Source organism: Coffea eugenioides, chromosome 10 (genome assembly GCF_003713205.1).
Source record: "Coffea eugenioides isolate CCC68of chromosome 10, Ceug_1.0, whole genome shotgun sequence".
In the NCBI taxonomy this organism is placed as follows: domain Eukaryota; kingdom Viridiplantae; phylum Streptophyta; class Magnoliopsida; order Gentianales; family Rubiaceae; genus Coffea; species Coffea eugenioides.
Genome location: NC_040044.1, coordinates 11,485,442 through 11,508,069, shown reverse-complemented (window position 1 = coordinate 11,508,069; position 22,628 = coordinate 11,485,442). Strand labels below are relative to the sequence as shown.

General features: G+C 37.7%; 2 protein-coding genes across 2 annotated transcripts; one reads left to right on the top strand and one right to left on the bottom strand.

Annotated features, from left to right (window-relative positions):
- Positions 1-521: 521 nt before the first annotated feature.
- LOC113749849 (putative germin-like protein 2-1) lies at positions 522-1,805 on the bottom strand. Its single transcript, XM_027293717.1, has 2 exons — positions 1,647-1,805; positions 522-1,092 (listed from the first exon to the last, which is right to left on the bottom strand). The coding sequence occupies exons 1-2, from the start codon at positions 1,765-1,767 to the stop codon at positions 539-541; spliced, it is 675 nt and encodes a 224-aa protein (XP_027149518.1). The 5' UTR covers positions 1,768-1,805; the 3' UTR covers positions 522-538.
- Positions 1,806-8,104: 6,299 nt separating this feature from the next.
- On the top strand, positions 8,105-8,638 carry LOC113750430 (putative protein TPRXL). Its single transcript, XM_027294404.1, has one exon. It carries the CDS (start codon positions 8,105-8,107, stop codon positions 8,636-8,638), a length of 534 nt encoding a protein of 177 aa, XP_027150205.1.
- The last annotated feature ends 13,990 nt before the right edge of the window (positions 8,639-22,628 follow it).

Genomic DNA, 22,628 nt, shown 5'->3' with positions numbered 1-22,628 from the left:
AGCCATCTTTGAACCTTAAACTTTGTTTTTGTTCAGCCATTTTATTTGTTATATCCATAAAAGAACATTAACCCGGTGCAAATTTTTTTGTTTAGCAAACAGAAGAGATAACTTTGGTGTTAAGCTAACTTTTCTAAGAGAATTTTGTAGCGAGTTATTTGATGCCAATTCATTTACGTTTCTCAAATTTTAATAATTCAGTCCTCTACTCGACAACGTTGGAATGAAGTCTAATCAATAAAACTCAGCAAGGTCATTATTTTCTAACGCTGTCACCTTCAATTTGTGTACTAACCATTTTATTTTGAGCTTGGACAAGCCACGTGACGTTTGGTAATTCAACATAACTCCTTTTTTCTTCCTTGTTGACTTGTATATGCAAAAATTACTTGATCTAAAAGGACAGATTAAGTAATTAACAAAAATCACTTTATTCTCATACATATAATAAAGTAGTATTACAAATTAATCATTGCAATGCCCTGTGCATACATAGCACAAGAGTCATGCTGGTAGAAATTTAGAACAAATCCATGGATCATTTCAAAAACTGTGCCTCAAGTAAGTCAATGACTTTCTTGTCGACTTGGAATGCCTTGGCGAGAACATCTGCAGAAATGAGAGGATCTGATCCAAAGACTGCATTTGCAATAGTAATGACTCCTGGATTTTGGCTGCCAAAACCAGCAAATGCAACAGCATTCGTCTTCCCAACATTAAATTGGAAGTGAATCAGACCTTCAGGGAACACAAAAACATCTCCTGGATTCAACGTTTTCGTAAAGAGTTGATTTTTCATGTTATTTGGTGGATTTGAAGTGACAAACCCAACATTAAGAACGCCCTCTAACACGAATAGGACCTCGGTTGCACGAGGATGAGTATGGGGTGGGTTTAAGCCATAAGGAGCGAAATCGAGACGAGCTAGGGAAACTCCCAAAGTGTTGAGCCCAGCTAGATTGTTGACGTTCACAGCAGTAACATTAGAACCTTGTCGATTTGCTGTATTTCGAGGTATGTTCAGTCCCTGAAAGAAAAAATCGTTGGCGTTCACAACCTTTGGGTCCTTACAAATCTTTCCGTTCACAAACACTGCATTAAAAAAACTAGCCGTTAATAATGTAATAATGAGACAAGACAAACCCACATTGAATTTTGCATGTCTTATTAGGTATCATGCACGATGTTGTAAAAATAATAATACTCCATCCGTCCCACTTTGATAGTTCTGGTTCTTTTTTCACACAGTTTAATAAAAAGTAGTTAACTTTGTTGGAACAATTAATTTAGGTAGCTATTTTCCTAAAATACCCTCACATTAATTAGAGTACAACTTTATGAGAACTTGAATTGATGGTAAAAAAAGAATCAACTCTCATTAAATGGAGTAGGTTTATAGTAACAACAACTTACATTGAATAAGGGTATTTTAGGAAAATTAAAATACAACTACATTCTTCAATTGGAAAGTAGATTACAATTTGGGACAGACGAAAAAGAAAAACAGGACTATCAAAGTGGGACGGGGGGAGTAATAATAATGAAGAGAGAACTCACAGGTTAAAGCAAACATGATAGGATACGAAAATTGTGCTTAGAAAAAGAAAAATGTTTTGCAACATGTTCTGATAGGTATAAGGAATTACCAGCAGTTTTGGGATCATTGATTGCAACACAAAAATCCTGCAAAGGGCTCGGATCAGAAGCGATAGCAAGGGATGAAAGTAGTGCCATTGTGGCTATGGTTATCAGGAATGGAGTTCCCATGGTAGTTGTGGATGAGATCTAGTATTTCTTACACTAACTCTTTGGTTGATGGTTTGAGGGATTTGGGCAAAGATTTGAAGGTATATATATAGGCATGTTTCAATTGACTAAGTCACCAAGTTTTTCACTATTACATGAAGAAAATCAGATTCCTTGACAACTAGGCCATCATGTTAGGTTGGTGACTTTTTAAAATTGCAAGTTAGTCAGCAAGAGCGAACTTTCCCCAACAACTAGGCACATGCATTTAGCTGCCTAAGTCTCTCATCTGAACTCTTTTTTTTTTTTTCCTTTTTCTTGAATCTTTTTTCTTTGGATAAATTATTTATTACCCCCCTATGATTTTACCTAAAACTAGATGACCCCTCAAAGGTATTAAAATAACCACATAACCCCCTGTGACTTTATATAAAGTGAAAAATGGATGGAATACACAATTAGTTATGGCATTTGTATCAAAAGTGCTTTAAAAATGCATGTGATAAAATCTTAATATCCACGTAACTCCCTTATGATTTGTATAAGTATCCATTTTACCCTCCTATGATTTTTACATTTATCCACTTAATCTCCTTATACTTTTATACAAGCCGGTTACGCCGTTGATTAATTTAGCATTTAAGTAAGGGTACTAATAGTATTTTAACTAACAACGTTATATAGGTTATTTTCTATCAAATCCTGCTTTACACAAAATTATAGGGGAGTGAAGTGGATATTTTAAAACATTAAAGAGCTCATGTGGCAATGGACGAAACCACCGGAGGGTTATATGTAATTTACCATTTTTCTTTTCTCGATGTTACGCACCATTGCTAGCGCTTTACTGGAAAATGTTTCGACTTTCATTGGGCACTTTAGCTTCTTTTAATAAAATTGGTTTGGGCTGATAGCGTACGATCTAACAAGCATGGAATGTCTAGATTTGAGGCCACTCGATTTGTATTGTATGAGAGCATGTTGCTCCAAATTTATAAGGCTACATCTCCTTATGGCCAATTATTCGAAGTATTCAATGTCGGTTTTTCCTTTCCTGTTCCTACAAGAAAAAAAGAAAGAAAGAAAGAGCAAGAAAGGTATATACCAATTGGAACGGTCTCCTATCAGTGTTAATTTCTTGATTGAACTTTTACTTTGATGGTAAAAAGTTTGAAAAGGTCATGAAGCTATTCTTGAAATCCTTGTAGTTCTAGATATAATGATTTTTTTTCTGTTGAACATCCTCCAACTGATATCGACTACTTCCAACAGGTTCCTAATGATATGCTTTGTTTGAATGTTCAGAGTACAACTAATACTTCGAAATTAGTCCTTAGCGCAAAAGAGTTAGCAATGAGAAGCAGCCAGAAATTCAATCTTAATTATCCTTTTTAGATTGGATCCTCTGACTAAATATACTTAGTTGGATGTGCAATAATAAATTAGAGCATCAATTTGATCCAAACTCAAAAAGGTTTTGTGATAAAACGTACCATCCAGAAGTTAAGAAGTTAACATTCATGCACAAATTTCATGCCACAACTAATCAGGTCTTTTTAATATTCAGTTGGTGGTGTTAGTTGATTAAAAAAGGTCATGATTGAAACCTAAATACCAACCGTTTAGGTGATCATTTGTCATGACCTGGTTTTTAAAAATATAGAAAGTAGTTAATTCCAACCGCGTTATTATTAAAAAAGCATTCACTTCCAGGCAGGCCAGAAGAACTTCTTTGCCTCTTTCTTGAAAATGATATGTGTACTTACGTTAAGGATAAGAGATGCAAACATGCTCAAACATGGCCTTCAGGGATTCAAAACATATTTGTACTCCAGTAACTAGAAATGACAGAAGTGCTTATAATTAGATGGCTGCCTTGCAGTTTTTCTGCCTGTAGTTGATTGCCCATGTTTTTCCATTTTATTAATATTTTCCAATATATTGGAAATAATTTTTTTCACATTATGTTAATTCATTTAGGATATTAAAGAATCCCATTATTCTCTTTCTTAGTTCATTTCAAGCGTAGAAAATATGCAACCATTATACAGTCACATACTCTCTAAATGCTTTCAAAATAGAGGTATATATCTCATCAGTAAATATACGTTAATAACTTATATATAAAAGATCATGCAATACATGTTAACGTCTTAACGTTTATAGTCTTTATAATTTGCCAACCACTCTATAAAGGTCATCAGTTATTAGCAAAAGTTGGAGAAACTCTTGGTTCCATTTGTGGCTATAATTGCCCCAGTCAAAACAAAGCAGGGTATTATTTCCACATTGATTTTTCCTATGATTCTCATTGCACCTTAAGTTATATTAATTTTTATAATGAAATACTGTACTGTCCAAAAAATGGATAAAAAATTCACAAACATGCCAAAGCATCATCTGAGTTTTAAATGTCAAAGCATCATAAGCTAAATGCAGGGATTCATGTCCTCCGATGCAGTCATTACAAACTTACGAGTGACGGAGTCAAAACTTCATAATTAGAGGGAGCGAAATAATCACCTAAGCTAATAACATACAACTTAAGTTTTAATTCTTGTTATACAAAAGAAAAATTAGGCAAAAGTCATTCTTGGTGCTTGTTGATGGGAGTCAATATCACCAAAAATAAAATATCTACTCTTAATATCTACTTTTGAGTGCAATGGCGAGTAAGGTCATATCCATAGGGATTGGCTAATTTATTTTTTTGCAAAAACTACAAGCAACATGAGAGGGGGGAGATTTTTAGAAATTTAACTAAATAACTTAATTAAAAGTAAATAAAAATGCAACAATAAAATAATACTAAATTAATAATATACAAACTTCTAGTTAACTAATCATTGATGCAAGGATAAAAATCATATATTCATAAATAAATTGGTTATAGTTGTTAACAAACTCTAATAACCAATCTTTCCTTACTTTCTCAATAATCACAGCAGGCTCTATAGTTACTTTTTAAATCAAAAGGCAACCCTAAACAAGCTATTAGGATTTGATCTTTCAAAATCATTAAGAATTAGAAAAGCCAATTCTAGCCAACTAACTCGCAGATTCGATTCATTTAGATTGGATTATATATTTCCATGACATATATTCGAAAGTTTCTACTACAATCAAATTATATCACTAACCATAAATACTAAAACTATTAAAAATTACGGAATTGATATTTTAGATGTTGATAGATTATTCTGACAATTAAATATTGACCAAATATTTAATCATGCAAAATAATTATCTCAAGAAAGCACATAGAATTTATAAATACCCATGAACTAATGAAACATAAAAAAATCAAATTAGATCTCATTGTAGAACCAAAAGCCTTTATTATCTGTCAAATAGAGATGAAAGTAAAAAGAGAAAAACATAGAAAAATGGGATTCACAAGAGAGTGAAAGAGATAGAGAGAGCCGCCCTCTAAAAGAATGTTCTTACATCTGTCGCCTCTCTCTTTATATAAGACTCTCTCCCCAAAATTAATCCCCTCCCCACAATTAGTCCCCTACTAAACACGAATCACTCTTATTTTATAATATTATACCTAACTAAAACCTCTTCTAAAAAGGAATAAAGTAATGAATATCCAAGACTAATTGGTTACTATCTAAAAATAAAAGTTTCTTAAACAAAGTTGGATTCAAAGTCCACTGCTGATGGGCTTCAGATCCTCTGTCCCCAAAATAGTCCATGTCCCCTCTGTCCCTTATTTGTACAGCTGCCACGTGTCTCTAACCTTTTGTTAACCCAAACTCAAATAAAACCGATAATAATCGGTTTACAAGTTTTGTTAACCCAAATTCAAATAAACCGATAATAGTTGATTGACAGGTTTACTCAAAATCAATTAAAACAGATAACTCAAAACTATTTTTTATTTTCTTTTTAACAAAAAAGAGTCTTGTTGATCATAAACATAGAAATCAACTAAAACTCTTCTTTATTTTTTACCCCAAATCATCTTTTTCTTAAACCCTAACAAGTATTTTGATTCACTCATTATATCTTTAATCTTGCAGCAAAAACGCTCAAAGGATCAAGTAGCAAGATTCAATTTCATCTTTATCCAGGTAAAACAAATCAATAGATCATGTATGCCAATTTTACAATATATTTGATTCATGATTTGTCTTGTTATATTAGAAATTACCTGTATTCATTGGAACTTGTATGCGATGGGAACAATATTGTACAATCCCCTCTCAACATCATTGTTCATATAAGTATCTATATACACTGTGAAGTCAATATGGTTCATAAACTAGTATCTAATTGAAGTAAAGCCTTTAGTAATGCCGTAAAGCCCCTTTCAGTAATAAACTAGTACAATCCCCTTTCAGTAATGCCGTAAAGCCTTTAGTAGTCAAAGTGATCAAAGTAAACTTTTTCAGTGATAAACATTATAGTTAAAAGCTTTTATTTTTGACTAATGTCATTCGATATTTAAGCACGTCTATTTGTATTTAATTACGTCGTAGATATTCACTCTTTATTGCTTTTTTTTTTTTAAAAATAGATTCCAGTTTTAGCTCCAAATCAAATGAACCAAGTTGCACATTTTAATTTTCTTGAAGAGTTGCAAGATTCTATGAGATTGACAGACTTACTTCAGGTAACTTAGTAATTGTCCATTGATAGTATTTGATGTTATGAGAATTTCATCTCAATATTTTAGTATTTATGATTATTTTTTCTACATTTACAGGTTGAAGTAGGACACAAGTTCAGTGGATCAAGTGTCAATGACTTTATAGACCTTAATGTCATTTCCAGCCAACCGAGTTCAAGTTTGGTTGCTTGTAATGAAATTTGCGGCTGTCCCATGCCATGTCCTGGTGGTTTTGTTTGTAGATGCACAACTGATGGAAAATCCGACAATCTTTAGAAGTTTTGAATTATGAATAGGCAAGGGTTGATATTACAAACCAACATGATAGACCATGGTTATTCAAGTATTAGCAGGGTTTTTAGGTGTACTTAGTAAGAGTGGTTGAAATTTTATTACTATTCTCTTATTTTTATCCAGCAGATGATTTTTTGAGAATCAAATTCCAATATCTAACATTCTTATCAACCATGTGTGTGTTTATATCAACTTATTTAGCTCTTTCTAATTTTTTTACATCTCGTAATTATGTAAATACGATGATTTAAAATTAATTACTTAATAGTTTTGAGTTATATGTTTTAATTGATTTTGAGTAAACCTGTCAATCAACTATTATCGGTTTGTTTGAATTTGGGTTAACAAACTTGTAAACCGATTATTATCGGTTTTATTTGAGTTTGGGTTAACAAAAGGTTAGAGACACGTGGCAGCTGTACAAATAAGGGACAGAGGGGACATGGACTATTTTGGGGACAGAGGATCCGAAGCCAAAGAAAGTGTACCTGATTTTTGAATTTTAAAAGCATCCTATCTTGAGGCCTGAAGAAGCACGGAACTTCCCCGGACCGAGCTGACCTGATGAGCTCGGCGTGCTGATGAGAAGAGCGTGTCCCTAACCTGCAAAGCGAACAAGAGAGTGAACTAATAGGGGAGCCCCGAGGTCGTCCCCGAGGGCACTCCGACGGTCAAGTTAGTTTTCCGGCGAGTGAGATTCACAGGAAGTAAACGGACGGGAGTTATTGTCAAATAGTGAGCGTACCTTGCGCAGTCGGTGTGCGTTATTATTTATACCTGCTTAGGAGTCCGACCTCCGTACGTTTCGGGACCTGCCCAGAATAGTCTCAATCCCGCACTGAGGGGGATCAATCCCGACCTATGCGGGATTGTTCTCTGGAGCCCCTTGGAGCCCTAGCGGCGGGGGGCCGCGGGACGGTTCCCATGGGCCCGGGGTCTAAGCCCAACTCAGGCATCCCTGGGCTGCCACGTGTATAGGCCCAGGACGGGGCCTCTGCACTAGCCCCCTAGATTAGGTAGGGTTTCCAGGCAGACCTAATCTATACCCTTACCACGTGGGAGCCCAGCATCGCACTGCTCTGCCGCGGTCACCTCCGGTACAGTGCTGTCATTGGGAAGCTGCGTCCGCGTCCTTTCAGTTGTCGCGTCTCTTCGGTCTCCGTACCGCTCTTAAATGCGTTCACATGGGGCGGTTTAAATTCAAACAGCCGTTTCCCCCCATTTTGCTCCCTATAAATAGGGACTCCCAGATTTTCTCAGACTCTATTTGCCATTTTCCTCTCTTCACGTATTTTTTCGACTCCCAAAGGTTCTTGCGGCAAGACTTCCGGCCATCAGTACCCAGATTCCGGCGGTTCCTCCATCCCTTTCCACTCCGATCATCAGTAAGTTCTTTTTCCCCCTCATTCGCACTTTCTTTTCCTCCTCTGCCACCTTCTGCATTTTATGTCGGATCGCTCCGGCGTTACCTCCACCGCATCCCAAACTCCGGCCCGTCGTAGAGCCCCCAGAATCCTCATTTCCTCCTCGTCTTCGTCCTCATCTTCGTCTTCGTCCTCATCTTCATCTTCATCCTCTCCTCCTCCTCTCTCTTCTTCCTCTGCTTCTAATCCCAACTTTCACATTCCTGACCTGCTCGAGCCCATTGATATTATGAGCTCTCCATCCGCCCATTCTCCTTTCGCCCGCGCCTTGGATGAGGCGGCCGAACTTGATGCTTTCATCGATCAGCAGGCCATCTCCATTCCCTCCCCCAAGTCCCCACATGATTCCCCTGGCGGAGCCCAGGGTGGGGTAGGTGAGGATAGGGATTCCTCGGAAGGGACCCCTGCTGCTGAGCAGGGGGATGATCCCGAAATCGACTACGGTCAACCTGACCAGCAAGAGGTCACCCTCTCACCCGGGGTCGTGGCCGAGCTGGCTAGGTCCTTTTCCATTCCTCCGGCCTTCGAGCCGAGGGCTGCCGGGCCCAGCGACTGAGCTAGCCGACCTCCCCCTAGCTTCGTAGCCATTTATAGGGAGCAGTTGGTCGCAGGGCTTCGACTCCCCATCCCTTCGGCCCTAGCCGAGATTCTGAGCTACTGGGGGCTCAGAATCACCCAAGTCCACCCCAATTCGAACAGGATCATTACTGCGTTCCTGATCTATTGCCAAATCTGCTCCATTCCCTATTCTCTTTCTCTTTTCCGAGCCTCTTACACCCTCAAGCTTTCCCTTCCTGGGTGGTACTACTTCTCCCGCCGAATTGTTGGCAAGGTTCGGGGTGGGAAGGGCACCCAGGACCTGTTCTACGGGATCCCCTCTTCCGTGAAGAACTGGAAGGGGGACTTCTTCTTTGTTAAGTCCACACATTTTCCCCCTGATATGTGGAAGGTCGGGGAGGTCGAATCCGACCCCTACCCGGAGGACCTGGACCCCGAAGCTCTTAGCCAGCTGGTAAGCTCCAAGGTGAAGCTCTATGCGGGCAAGTCCTCCACCGAGCAGATATCCGCGGCCGGGCTAATGGGGACATTGTCCGGATCCCCCGAAGGAGTGGAGCCCTCGCCTACCGACTACGACACTTGTAATGCCGCCTCTAGGCTCCCGTAGTCTATTGTTTCCTTCTTTCTTTTACTGACCTGGTGATGTCTGCTGCAGTGCGGAAGCTTTCCCGGCTACTGGGCGCGCCACCCGAGCAGGTCGCTCCCACCAAGCAGCCAGAGGCAGCGAAAAAGGCCTCCGAGGCCTCTCCGACCCCTGGGGGCAGCTCGGCTCCCTAGAAGGAGGCCTCCCAATCTCAGTCCCCCTCCAAGCAGGTCGCCAGCAAAAAGAAGGCGACGGGGCAGAAGAGGGGCCGAGGAGACGAGCCTTCCTAGCCCGGGAAGAAGCCTACGCTTGTGACGGCCCCACCTCCCCCTAGGGCGTACCCCAGGGTTCGACGGGTCGCCTGCCCAGCTCTCGCCGGGACTCAGTTGTTCACTACAGTTCTCAATTGAAATCGGAATAAATCACAAGAATAAATAGGGCAGCGATCCCAACTTAAAGCGGAACTTATATACATTGCTATCCCAAAAGGGAGTATAAAGATCGAATATGCAAAGGTTCTCAATCCTTCATACGTCCAGCCCGTGCCAAGCACTAAGTCGAGAACCATTACAAAGAAAAACAAAAGAACTAGACTAGGCTAGTCTATGCTCTCATCCTGCTCGCCGTCCCCTGTTAAGGAAAACAAAACTAAAGGGGTGAGCGAAAAGCTCAGTGAGGTTCCGAACACATAGTCAGATAGTCAATTCAATACGTTAAACATGGAGTATCAATAATTCAAGAAATGTTTACAATGGAAAGCGATAGTAACATTCATTAAAAGGAAACGGGCTCACATGGAGCTATTCGTTCGTTCGTTCGTTCCCCTGACATTTCCCCTTATTCCTCCAATTATTTGAAAATTTCCATTTTGAGAAGTAAAACCCTCGTGCCTTCGTTCGTTCATTCATCCCATTCCGGACGTTGACCGGACTCCACCCATCCGGACGTTGGCCGGACTCCACCCATCCGGACGTGGCCGGACTACAAGGTAATACTCGAGTATACCAAATTCACCCAGGGCCACCATATCGCCCGACCTAGTCCGCTTCAGGCTCGAGTCGATCGGTAACGAAGGGCAGGGCCCAGTTCAGCCAAACGGCTTACATTCATGCGCAACTAGCATTTAATCATTAATCATTGAAAACTTCACATTTATTTAGGTCAAGTGCGATAAAGTACACACTCGCCTAGAAAACTCGTATTAAGAATCATTGAAAGCACTTAACACATTATCAATCAATAATAACAAGCCAATAAGTCAAGGAAATATAACAAACAAGGAACACTCACCTATGTACGCAAAATAACAGGTAAAATATCCTTCCGGATATTATCCTCAGTCATCGAGAAAACCTAAATTAAACGAGAAAGAATATTACAGATCATCTAGCACAACAATTAGGTGCAATCAAAGAAACTCGACAATTATTGAGTAGAACGTACAAAAGACTTTAAAGTGAAACGAGGACATTTGGACCCGTGAACAAAAATAACTAGGGTTTCAAAATCAATCGCAAAACCAAGCTTAAAAAGGCTTATAGAATTCCAACGGAAAATATTTGACTAATGACAAATCAAAAGACAAATAGATAGGCTAAGAAAATATTCTTTCGGAATCGTAAAGAATCGTTTGTATGACTAAAAGTCACTATATATTCAAGTAGAGGTTATATAACAAGGGTTTTGATGAAAATCATATGGAAAAGGAAGACTCTTAAAACCGTACTTGAAAGTAGTTCACTTGTGGCCGATAAAACCCTAACTCATACTTCTATATTTTGGGTACGGAGCAAGTAAACATTTTGCGTTTCAAATCGAAGAGGTATCATGTTTTGGGATGGTAAAACGGTCATAGTATTTGCCAAACGAAAATATACAAATTCAAATAGAAACTTAGTCCTTGAGCGAAAATTTGGGCAGCACGCCCTTTGTGTTTACCAAATTTTCCAGCCATTTTGGCTTCATTATTTTTCTCATTCAAGCCCAAGTTTATACACAACACAAATGCATTTCAATAGCTGTTCCATAGGCTCAAGACAATACAAGGACATAAATCAACTCATAACAAATGCGGAAATGAAGTTTACAAAAACACAGATTTGATAGGGTTTTACGGAATGGACACATCCGAGGCTACGCTTATCAGATTGAGGTGAAACTTATACCATTTCGAAGCTAAGACAGGGGGCTACAAGATTGAAAAAGGTCACTCAGTCCAGTTTGTAGTGCAACTAGGTCAAAAGATCAGTATACCAAACCAGCACCGTCAAAACAGGTTTACAAACCGCATTCAGGCTCAAATACCATAAGTCAGGCTCCCTAAGTCCAAATCAAGTGATTCCAAAGCCATTTGAAAGCTAAGATACAAGGCTACATTTCTTAAGAAGGCATCAATAACCAAATCAGAAGTATTCCCAACCAAATTAACCAATTACAGAAGCAATTATCAAGTTCGGGTAGAAACAGGGCAGCAGGGGTATTTCAGTCTTTTCACAGGCTACGTTGCTCCGATTGAGCTGAAATTTTGTAGGCAACTATGCGATAAAGTACACACTCGCCTAGAAAACTCGTTTTAACAATCATTGAAAGCACTTAACACATTATCAATCAATAATAACAAGCCAATAAGTCAAGGAAATATAACAAACAAGGAACACTCACCTATGTACGCAAAACAACAGGTAAAATATCCTTCCGGATATTATCCTCAGTCACCGAGAAAACCTAAATTAAACGAGAAAGAATATTACAGATCATCTAGCACAACAATTAGGTGCAATCAAAGAAACTCGACAATTATTTGAGTAGAACGTACAAAAGACTTTAAAGTGAAACGAGGACATTTGGACCCGTGAACAAAAATAACTAGGGTTTCAAAATCAATCGCAAAACCAAGCTTAAAAAGGCTTATAGAATTCCAACGGAAAACATTTGACTAACGACAAATCAAAAGACAAATAGATAGGCTAAGAAAATATTCTTTCGGAATCGTAAAGAATCGTTTGTATGACTAAAAGTCACTATATATTCAAGTAGAGGTTATATAACAAGGGTTTTGATGAAAATCATTTGGAAAAGGACGACTCTTAAAACCGTACTTGAAAGTAGTTCACTTGTGGCCGATAAAACCCTAACTCATACTTCTATATTTTGGGTACGGAGTAAGTAAACATTTTGCGTTTCAAATCGAAGAGATATCATGTTTTGGAATGGTAAAACGGTCATAGTATTTGCCAACCGAAAATGTACAAATTCAAATAGAAACTTAGTCCTTGAGCGAAAATTTGAGCAGCACGCCCTTTGTGTTTACCAAATTTTCCAGCCATTTTGGCTTCATTATTTTTCTCATTCAAGCCCAAGTTTATACACAACACAAATGCATTTCAATAGCTGTTCCATAGGCTCAAGACAATGCAAGGACATAAATAAACTCATAACAAATGCGGAAATGAAGTTTACAAAAACACAGATTTGATAGGGTTTTCCGGAATTGGAACATCCGAGGCTACGCTTATCAGATTGAGGTGAAACTTATACCATTTCGAAGCTAAGACAGGGGGCTACAAGATTGAAGAAGGTCACTCAGTCCAGTTTGCAGTGCAACTAGGTCAAAAGATCAGTATACCAAACCAGCACCGTCAAAACAGGTTTACAAACCGCATTCTGGCTCAAATATCATAAGTCAGGCTCCCTAAGTCCAAATCAAGTGATTCCAAGCCATTTGAAAGCTAAGATACAAGGCTACATTTCTTAAGAAGGCGTCAATAACCAAATCAGAAGTATTCCGAACCAAATTAACCAATTACAGAAGCAATTATCAAGTTCGGGTAGAAACAGGGCAGCAGGGGTATTCAGTCTTTTCACAGGCTACGTTGCTCCGATTGAGCTGAAATTTTGTAGGCAACTATGCGATAAAGTACACACTCGCCTAGAAAACTCGTTTTAACAATCATTGAAAGCACTTAACACATTATCAATCAATAATAACAAGCCAATAAGTCAAGGAAATATAACAAACGAGGAACACTCACCTATGTACGCAAAACAACAGGTAAAATATCCTTCCGGATATTATCCTCAGTCACCGAGAAAACCTAAATTAAACGAGAAAGAATATTACAGATCATCTAGCACAACAATTAGGTGCAATCAAAGAAACTCGACAATTATTGAGTAGAACGTACAAAAGACTTTAAAGTGAAACGAGGACATTTGGACCCGTGAACAAAAATAACTAGGGTTTCAAAATCAATCGCAAAACCAAGCTTAAAAAGGCTTATAGAATTCCGACGGAAAACATTTGACTAACGACAAATCAAAAGACAAATAGATAGGCTAAGAAAATATTCTTTCGGAATCGTAAAGAATCGTTTGTATGACTAAAAGTCACTATATATTCAAGTAGAGGTTATATAACAAGGGTTTTGATGAAAATCATATGGAAAAGGAAGACTCTTAAAACCGTACTTGAAAGTAGTTCACTTGTGGCCGATAAAACCCTAACTCATACATCTATATTTTGGGTACGGAGTAAGTAAACATTTTACGTTTCAAATCGAAGAGGCATCATGTTTTGGAATGGTAAAACGGTCATAGTATTTGCCAAACGAAAATATACAAATTCAAATAGAAACTTAGTCCTTGAGCGAAAATTTGGGCAGCACGCCCTTTGTGTTTACCAAATTTTCCAGCCATTTTGGCTTCATTATTTTTCTCATTCAAGCCCAAGTTTATACACAACACAAATGCATTTCAATAGCTGTTCCATAGGCTCAAGACAATGCAAGGACATAAATAAACTCATAACAAATGCGGAAATGAAGTTTACAAAAACACAGATTTGATAGGGTTTTCCGGAATTGGCACATCCGAGGCTACGCTTATCAGATTGAGGTGAAACTTATACCATTTCGAAGCTAAGACAGGGGGCTACAAGATTGAAGAAGGTCACTCAGTCCAGTTTGCAGTGCAACTAGGTCAAAAGATCAGTATACCAAACCAGCACCGTCAAAACAGGTTTACAAACCGCATTCTGGCTCAAATATCATAAGTCAGGCTCCCTAAGTCCAAATCAAGTGATTCCAAGCCATTTGAAAGCTAAGATACAAGGCTACATTTCTTAAGAAGGCGTCAATAACCAAATCAGAAGTATTCCCAACCAAATTAACCAATTACAGAAGCAATTATCAAGTTCGGGTAGAAACAGGGCAGCAGGGGTATTCAGTCTTTTCACAGGCTACGTTGCTCCGATTGAGCTGAAATTTTGTAGGCAACTTGCGATAAAGTACACACTCGCCTAGAAAACTCGTTTTAACAATCATTGAAAGCACTTAACACATTATCAATCAATAATAACAAGCCAATAAGTCAAGGAAATATAACAAACGAGGAACACTCACCTATGTACGCAAAACAACAGTAAATATCCTTCCGGATATTATCCTCAGTCACCGAGAAAACCTAAATTAAACGAGAAAGAATATTACAGATCATCTAGCACAACAATTAGGTGCAATCAAAGAAACTCGACAATTATTGAGTAGAACGTACAAAAGACTTTAAAGTGAAACGAGGACATTTGGACCCGTGAACAAAAATAACTAGGGTTTCAAAATCAATCGCAAAACCAAGCTTAAAAAGGCTTATAGAATTCCGACGGAAAACATTTCACTAACGACAAATCAAAAGACAAATAGATAGGCTAAGAAAATATTCTTTCGGAATCGTAAAGAATCGTTTGTATGACTAAAAGTCACTATATATTCAAGTAGAGGTTATATAACAAGGGTTTTGATGAAAATCATATGGAAAAGGAAGACTCTTAAAACCGTACTTGAAAGTAGTTCACTTGTGGCCGATAAAACCCTAACTCATACATCTATATTTTGGGTACGGAGTAAGTAAACATTTTACGTTTCAAATCGAAGAGGCATCATGTTTTGGAATGGTAAAACGGTCATAGTATTTGCCAAACGAAAATATACAAATTCAAATAGAAACTTAGTCCTTGAGCGAAAATTTGGGCAGCACGCCCTTTGTGTTTACCAAATTTTCCAGCCATTTTGGCTTCATTATTTTTCTCATTCAAGCCCAAGTTTATACACAACACAAAGGCATTTCAATAGCTGTTCCATAGGCTCAAGACAATACAAGGACATAAATAAACTCATAACAAATGCGGAAATGAAGTTTACAAAAACACAGATTTGATAGGATTTTGCGGAATGGGCACATCCGAGGCTACGCTTATCAGATTGAGGTGAAACTTATACCATTTCGAACCTGAGACAGGGGGCTACAAGATTGAAGAAGGTCACTCAGTCCAGTTTGCAGTGCAACTAGGTCAAAAGATCAGTATACCAAACCAGCACCGTCAAAACAGGTTTACAAACCGCATTCAGGCTCAAATATCATAAGTCAGGCTCCCTAAGTCCAAATCAAGTGATTCCAAAGCCATTTGAAAGCTAAGATACAAGGCTACATTTCTTGAGAAGGCGTCAATAACCAAATCAGAAGTATTCCCAACCAAATTGACCAATTACAGAAGCAATTATCAAGTTCGGGTAGAAACAGGGCAGCAGGGGTATTCAGTCTTTTCACAGGCTACGTTGCTCCGATTGAGCTGAAATTTTGTAGGCAACTATGCGATAAAGTACACACTCGCCTAGAAAACTCGTTTTAACAATCATTGAAAGCACTTAACACATTATCAATCAATAATAACAAGCCAATAAGTCAAGGAAATATAACAAACGAGGAACACTCACCTATGTACGCAAAACAACAGGTAAAATATCCTTCCGGATATTATCCTCAGTCACCGAGAAAACCTAAATTAAACGAGAAAGAATATTACAGATCATCTAGCACAACAATTAGGTGCAATCAAAGAAACTCGACAATTATTGAGTAGAACGTACAAAAGACTTTAAAGTGAAACGAGACATTTGGACCCGTGAACAAAAATAACTAGGGTTTCAAAATCAATCGCAAAACCAAGCTTAAAAAGGCTTATAGAATTCCGACGGAAAACATTTGACTAACGACAAATCAAAAGACAAATAGATAGGCTAAGAAAATATTCTTTCGGAATCGTAAAGAATCGTTTGTATGACTAAAAGTCACTATATATTCAAGTAGAGGTTATATAACAAGGTTTTGATGAAAATCATATGGAAAAGGAAGACTCTTAAAACCGTACTTGAAAGTAGTTCACTTGTGGCCGATAAAACCCTAACTCATACTTCTATATTTTGGGTACGGAGTAAGTAAACATTTTGCGTTTCAAATCGAAGAGGTATCATGTTTTGGAATGGTAAAACGGTCATAGTATTTGCCAAACGAAAATATACAAATTCAAATAGAAACTTAGTCCTTGAGCGAAAATTTGGGCAGCACGCCCTTTGTGTTTACCAAATTTTCCAGCCATTTTGGCTTCATTATTTTTCTCATTCAAGCCCAAGTTTATACACAACACAAATGCATTTCAATAGCTGTTCCATAGGCTCAAGACAATACAAGGACATAAATCAACTCATAACAAATGCGGAAATGAATTTTTACAAAAACACAGATTTGATAGGGTTTTACGGAATGGACACATCCGAGGCTACGCTTATCAGATTGAGGTGAAACTTATACCATTTCGAAGCTAAGACAGGGGGCTACAAGATTGAAAAAGGTCACTCAGTCCAGTTTGTAGTGCAACTAGGTCAAAAGATCAGTATACCAAACCAGCACCGTCAAAACAGGTTTACAAACCGCATTCAGGCTCAAATACCATAAGTCAGGCTCCCTAAGTCCAAATCAAGTGATTCCAAAGCCATTTGAAAGCTAAGATACAAGGCTACATTTCTTAAGAAGGCATCAATAACCAAATCAGAAGTATTCCCAACCAAATTAACCAATTACAGAAGCAATTATCAAGTTCGGGTAGAAACAGGGCAGCAGGGGTATTTCAGTCTTTTCACAGGCTACGTTGCTCCGATTGAGCTGAAATTTTGTAGGCAACTATGCGATAAAGTACACACTCGCCTAGAAAACTCGTTTTAACAATCATTGAAAGCACTTAACACATTATCAATCAATAATAACAAGCCAATAAGTCAAGGAAATATAACAAACAAGGAACACTCACCTATGTACGCAAAACAACTGGTAAAATATCCTTCCGGATATTATTCTCAGTCACCGAGAAAATCTAAATTAAACGAGAAAGAATATTACAGATCATCTAGCACAACAATTAGGTGCAATCAAAGAAACTCGACAATTATTGAGTAGAACGTACAAAAGACTTTCAAGTGAAACTTGGACATTTGGACCCGTGAACAAAAATAACTAGGGTTTCAAAATCAATCGCAAAACCAAGCTTAAAAAGGGTTATAGAATTCCAACGGAAAACATTTGACTAACGACAAATCAAAAGACAAATAGATAGGCTAAGAAAATATTCTTTCGGAATCGTAAAGAATCGTTTGTATGACTAAAAGTCACTATATATTCAAGTAGAGGTTATATAACAAGGGTTTTGATGAAAATCATATGGAAAAGGAAGACTCTTAAAACCGTACTTGAAAGTAGTTCACTTGTGGCCGATAAAACCCTAACTCATACTTCTATATTTTGGGTACTGAGTAAGTAAACATTTTGCGTTTCAAATCGAAGAGGTATCATGTTTTGGAATGGTAAAACGGTCATAGTATTTGCCAAACGAAAATATACAAATTTAAATAGAAACTTAGTCCTTGAGCGAAAATTTGGGCAGCACGCCCTTTGTGTTTACCAAATTTTCCAGCCATTTTGGCTTCATTATTTTTCTCATTCAAGCCCAAGTTTATACACAACACAAATGCATTTCAATAGCTGTTCCATAGGCTCAAGACAATACAAGGACATAAATAAACTCATAACAAATGCGGAAATGAAGTTTACAAAAACACAGATTTGATAGGGTTTTGCGGAATGGGCACATCCGAGGCTACGCTTATCAGATTGAGGTGAAACTTATACCATTTCGAAGCTAAGACAGGGGGCTACAAGATTGAAGAAGGTCACTCAGTCCAGTTTGCATTGCAACTAGGTCAAAAGATCATTATACCAAACCAGTACCGTCAAAACAGGTTTACAAACCGCATTCTGGGTCAAATATCATAAGTCAGGCTCCCTAAGTCCAAATCAAGTGATTCCAAAGCCATTTGAAAGCTAAGATACAAGGCTACATTTCTTAAGAAGGCGTCAATAACCAAATCAGAAGTATTCCCAACCAAATTAACCAATTACAGAAGCAATTATCAAGTTCGGGTAAAAACAGGGCAGCAGGGGTATTTCAGTCTTTTCACAGGCTACGTTGCTCCGATTGAGCTGAAATTTTGTAGGCAACTATGCGATAAAGTACACACTCGCCTAGAAAACTCGTTTTAACAATCATTGAAAGCACTTAACACATTATCAATCAATAATAACAAGCCAATAAGTCAAGGAAATATAACAAACGAGGAACACTCACCTATGTACGCAAAACAACAGGTAAATATCCTTCCGGATATTATCCTCAGTCACCGAGAAAACCTAAATTAAACGAGAAAGAATATTACAGATCATCTAGCACAACAATTAGGTGCAATCAAAGAAACTCGACAATTATTGAGTAGAACGTACAAAAGACTTTAAAGTGAAACGAGGACATTTGGACCCGTGAACAAAAATAGCTAGGGTTTCAAAATCAATCGCAAAACCAAGCTTAAAAAGGCTTATAGAATTCCGACGGAAAACATTTCACTAACGACAAATCAAAAGACAAATAGATAGGCTAAGAAAATATTCTTTCGGAATCGTAAAGAATCGTTTGTATGACTAAAAGTCGATATATATTCAAGTAGAGGTTATATAACAAGGGTTTTGATGAAAATCATATGGAAAAGGAAGACTCTTAAAACCGTACTTGAAAGTAGTTCACTTGTGGCCGATAAAACCCTAACTCATACATCTATATTTTGGGTACGGAGTAAGTAAACATTTTACGTTTCAAATCGAAGAGGCATCATGTTTTGGAATGGTAAAACGGTCATAGTATTTGCCAAACGAAAATATACAAATTCAAATAGAAACTTAGTCCTTGAGCGAAAATTTGGGCAGCACGCCCTTTGTGTTTACCAAATTTTCCAGCCATTTTGGCTTCATTATTTTTCTCATTCAAGCCCAAGTTTATACACAACACAAATGCATTTCAATAGCTGTTCCATAGGCTCAAGACAATACAAGGACATAAATCAACTCATAACAAATGCGGAAATGAATTTTACAAAAACACAGATTTGATAGGGTTTTACGGAATGGGCACATCCGAGGCTTCGCTTATCAGATTGAGGTGAAACTTATGCCATTTTGATGCTAAGACAGGGGGCTAGAAGATTGAAGAAGGTCATTCAGTCCAGTTTGCAGTGCAACTAGGTCAAAAGATCAGTATACCAAACCAGCACCGTCAAAACAGGTTTACAAACCGCATTCTGGCTCAAATATCATAAGTCAGGCTCCCTAAGTCCAAATCAAGTGATTCCAAAGCCATTTGAAAGCTAAGATACAAGGCTACATTTCTTAAGAAGGCGTCAATAACCAAATCGGAAGTATTCCGAACCAAATTAACCAATTACAGAAGCAATTATCAAGTTCGGGTAGAAACAGGGCAGCAGGGGTATTCAGTCTTTTCACAGGCTACGTTGCTCCGATTGAGCTGAAATTTTGTAGGCAACTATGCGATAAAGTACACACTCGCCTAGAAAACTCGTTTTAACAATCATTGAAAGCACTTAACACATTATCAATCAATAATAACAAGCCAATAAGTCAAGGAAATATAACAAACAAGGAACACTCACATATGTACGCAAAACAACTCACCTATGTAGCAAACAACTGGTAAAATATCCTTCCGGATATTATTTCAGTCACCGAGAAATCTAATTAAGACGAGAGAATATTACAGATCATCTAGCACAACAATTAGGTGCAATCAAAGAAACCTCGACAATTTATTGAGTAGAACGTACAAGACTTTCAAAGTGAAACGAGGAATTTGGACCCGTGAACAAATAACTAGGGTTTTCAAAATCAAGTCGTAAAACAAGCTTAAAAAAGCTTATTGAATTCCGACGGAAAAATTTGACTAACGACAAATAAAAAGACAAATAGATAGGCTAAGAAATATTCTTTTCGGAATCGTAAAGAATCGTTTGTATGATAAAAGTCATATATAATTCAAGTAAGAGGTTATATAACAAGGGTTTTGATGAAATCATATGGAAAGGGAAGACTTCTTAAAACCGTACTTGAAAGTAGTTCACTTGTGGCCGATAAAACTAACTCATACTTTCTATAATTTTGGGTACGGAGTAAGTAAACATTTTTGCGTTTTCAATCGAAGAGGTATCATGTTTTGGAATGGTAAACGGTCATAGTATTTGCCAAACGTAAATATACAAATTTAAATAGAGAACTTAGTTTTCCTTGAGCGAAAATTTGGGCAGCACGCCCTTTGTGTTTACCAAATTTTCCCAGCCATTTGGCTTCTTATTTTTCTCATTCAAGCCCAAGGTTTTACACAACACAAATGCATTCAAATAGCTGTTGCATTAGGCCTCAAGACAATACAAGGACATAAATCAACTCAATAACAAATGCGGAAATGAATTTTACAAAAACACAGATTTGATAGGGTTTTACGGAATGGGAAGCATCGAGGCTTCCGCTTATCAGATTGAGGTGAACTTATGCCATTTTGATGCTAAGACAGGGGGCTGCAAGATTGAAGAAGGTCACTCAGTCCAGTTTGCAGTGCAACTAGGTCAAAAGATCAGTATACCAAACCAGCACCGTCAAAACAGGTTTACAAACCGCATTCTGGCTCAAATATCTTAAGTCAGGCTCCCTAAGTCCAAATCAAGTGATTCCAAAGCCATTTGAAAGCTAAGATACAAGGCTACATTTCTTAAGAAGGCGTCAATATCCAAATCAGAAGTATTCCCAACCAAATTAACCAATTACAGAAGCAATTATCAAGTTCGGGTAGAAACAGGGCAGCAGGGGTATTTCAGTCTTTTCACAGGCTACGTTGCTCCGATTGAGCTGAAATTTTGTAGGCAACTATGCGATAAAGTACACACTCGCCTAGAAAACTCGTTTTAACAATCATTGAAAGCACTTAACACATTATCAATCAATAATAACTAGCCAATAAGTCAAGGAAATATAACAAACAAGGAACACTCACCTATGTACGCAAAACAACTGGTAAAATATCCTTCCGGATATTATTCTCTGTCACCGAGAAAATCTAAATTAAACGAGAAAGAATATTACAGATCATCTAGCACAACAATTAGGTGCAATCAAAGAAACTCGACAATTATTGAGTAGAACGTACAAAAGACTTTCAAGTGAAACGAGGACATTTGGACCCGTGAACAAAAATAACTAGGGTTTCAAAATCAATCGCAAAACCAAGCTTAAAAAGTCTTATTGAATTCCGACGGAAAACATTTGACTAACGACAAATCAAAAGACAAATAGATAGGCTAAGAAAATATTCTTTCGGAATCGTAAAGAATCGTTTGTATGACTAAAAGTCACTATATATTCAAGTAGAGGTTATATAACAAGGGTTTTGATGAAAATCATATGGAAAAGGAAGACTCTTAAAATCGTACTTGAAAGTAGTTCACTTGTGGCCGATAAAACCCTAACTCATACTTCTATATTTTGGGTACGGAGTAAGTAAACATTTTGCGTTTCAAATCGAAGAGGTATCATGTTTTGGAATGGTAAAACGGTCATAGTATTTGCCAACCGAAAATGTACAAATTCAAATAGAAACTTAGTCCTTGAGCGAAAATTTGAGCAGCACGCCCTTTGTGTTTACCAAATTTTCCAGCCATTTTGGCTTCATTATTTTTCTCATTCAAGCCCAAGTTTATACACAACACAAATGCATTTCAATAGCTGTTCCATAGGCTCAAGACAATGCAAGGACATAAATAAACTCATAACAAATGCGGAAATGAAGTTTACAAAAACACAGATTTGATAGGGTTTTCCGGAATTGGCACATCCGAGGCTACGCTTATCAGATTGAGGTGAAACTTATACCATTTCGAAGCTAAGACAGGGGGCTACAAGATTGAAGAAGGTCACTCAGTCCAGTTTGCAGTGCAACTAGGTCAAAAGATCAGTATACCAAACCAGCACCGTCAAAACAGGTTTACAAACCGCATTCTGGCTCAAATATCATAAGTCAGGCTCCCTAAGTCCAAATCAAGTGATTCCAAAGCCATTTCAAAGCTAAGATACAAGGCTACATTTCTTGAGAAGGCGTCAATAACCAAATCAGAAGTATTCCCAACCAAATTAA